Here is a 2,273-nt window from a genome sequence, read left to right as displayed (position 1 = left end):
TCAAGCGACATTTTGCTGCAATTCAAACGGTTTTCAAAACCGCCTTTGAAATAATGAAATTTTACAAATAATTTGTTCATATACAAAATGGTTAGCAAAATTTTGTTAGGGTAAAATAAGAGCTCTTTTATGGAGATTTTTGTACTTGTTTTCAGAGTTTTCATGCTACTTGTGGTTCTCATTGGTATTTTAGTACGACTCTTATATCTCTCTGTGTACGAGCCACGCAGTGTAATGTAAATTGCGGCATGTAGGGTTGCCACCAAACCAAATATTAATGCTAATTTGAGTGTGTGAGTCGCGTGTGCCACGCCCCTTTCCCTTTGGGGGAATGGGGAAGGGGTAGGGTTGTCGCCTAGTAGGTGATGCGTCCCAGGCGCGTTGCGGGCAGAGTTGTCGGCTCGGAGCTGGGCAACTCGCCACAACGTTGCAGCCAGCTCCAGGCTTGGCCACAAAGCACACCGACTCTGGCCAACATTCAGAAACAGTTGTTGCGACGCTTTGACGTCGACGCTGACGCCGACGCAGACGCCGACGCTGACGTCATGGATGTTGTTGTAGTTCCTGTTGTTGCTGTCGTTATCATTGTCGTTGCGGCTGTCGCTGTCAGCGATTTCCTTAGCTATGATTTCCTCAGCTGATCAGCTGCTCTTGCCGAGCACTTGGAACTGGAACCTCGGGACTTCTTCACCAGAAAACAGGTGAGAAACTCAATGGGTGACGGCACCTTTTGCAAACTCTCCTCGGAACTGGATTCCGTCGGTGTCTGATGACTGCCACTTCCGTTTCCGATTCCAGCTCCCGATCCCCGCAAGCTGCTGCACTTGCCACGCCCACTGGCTAGCCCAGTTCCGTCCATCTCAAGGGCATGTCTGTAGTAATTCTTGCAGCATTTCTTGGATAAATTATACATGCGAACGGTGCGATCAATGTTCTCATCCTCCTCCTCCGATTCTTTCAGATTCAATCCCATTCCACCCACGCCTACATCATGTGAATTCGATTTAACCATTACCATTTTGGCAGTGTGTACTTGTTGTTGTTGTTGCTGCTGCTGCTGCTGCGGTTGATGCTGATGCTGTTGTTGCTGTGATTGCTCTCTGTTGTTGTCCTCCAATCTCTGGAGCTGCTGTCTCTGCTGTTCCTTCGATTCCCTACAAGAATTTCGACAAACAACACTAATATCACCGAAATATCTTAGGAAAACACCACTAGGAAGCATGTAATTTGGAAATGAACACAATTAGAAAGCCAAAGTTACGAATAGTCAAATTTCAGGTAAATTAAAGTAAGAAAAAAAAATTATAAAACGGTCAAAATTAAAAAATATTTACTTAAACTTTCATAAAATTTGAAAAAAATAAAAAATAATTTTTGCCATTGCCTTTTGCGCTTATAATATCCCTAAAAAAAATAATTTCCCCTGCTACTGTTTAAAATCTTGTTAAAGAAATACTCTTAAATAAGCCTGCAAAATATATATTTCTCAAGCTTTTCGAATTTGAATTGTTTCTTTTCTGGAATTTCTTTTTTGAATTTCGTAGTTTAATTTCCTAACTTATGATTTTTATTTGTTTGCTACGTTAATTTGAATTGCAAACATTCTGCTTAAGTATCTTTTATAAACAAATAAATATAAAATTTAAAAATATCTCAAATATTGTACTCCGAATTGAATTTTCCAATTTACGCTTCCATTTGTTTTTCCAAATATTTTGGGGTCTTTAAAATGCTTTTTTTTTGTCTTTTTTTTTTTTCTTTAAATAGCAGTACCGTTGTGTGTCCTCGTCGACCTCCTCGAGATTGTTCTGGGTGTCATCGTAGAACTTGTAGCTGCGATAACGCGCATGTCGTCCCTGCCAATCCCGTCCGGTCCAGTCACTGCTGGCGGGCAGCGATAGCTGTATGGTCGGGGTCCGATAATACTGACGATGCGGATGGAATCCCAGTCCAAAGTCGTCCATGTAGGACTGCGTGTGGATGTTGTCCAGCTCGTCGGCCACACTCAACAGAAATGGTAATGTCGACATTGTTTCCTTGCAGCAGATTGTGCGTCGTAATTTATTTTCAACTTTAAAAAAATCTATAAGACTTTTTATTTGATATTTTTTATTATGATTTACAATTATCAATTGTCCTGGTTTGTTTTCACTTTTCACGGGCGAAAATGTGTAAGTATCTCTGTATCTGTATCTATGCTATCACACAGATACAAATACACATGCACACACTAGATACTGCACAACAAACTGCACTTGTTTGCTTTGCTTTTT

At 40.8% G+C, this 2,273-nt stretch overlaps 1 protein-coding gene across 1 annotated transcript; it reads right to left on the bottom strand.

Annotated features, from left to right (window-relative positions):
• Positions 1 to 187: 187 nt before the first annotated feature.
• Positions 188 to 2,273, bottom strand: LOC117789075 (myb-like protein I). Its single transcript, XM_034628100.1, has 2 exons — positions 1,774 to 2,273; positions 188 to 1,154 (listed from the first exon to the last, which is right to left on the bottom strand). The coding sequence occupies exons 1-2, from the start codon at positions 2,028 to 2,030 to the stop codon at positions 623 to 625; spliced, it is 789 nt and encodes a 262-aa protein (XP_034483991.1). The 5' UTR covers positions 2,031 to 2,273; the 3' UTR covers positions 188 to 622.

The sequence above is a fragment of the Drosophila innubila genome (assembly GCF_004354385.1).
Source record: "Drosophila innubila isolate TH190305 chromosome 3L unlocalized genomic scaffold, UK_Dinn_1.0 0_D_3L, whole genome shotgun sequence".
Taxonomy (NCBI): domain Eukaryota; kingdom Metazoa; phylum Arthropoda; class Insecta; order Diptera; family Drosophilidae; genus Drosophila; species Drosophila innubila.
This window is presented reverse-complemented; position numbering and strand designations above follow the sequence as displayed.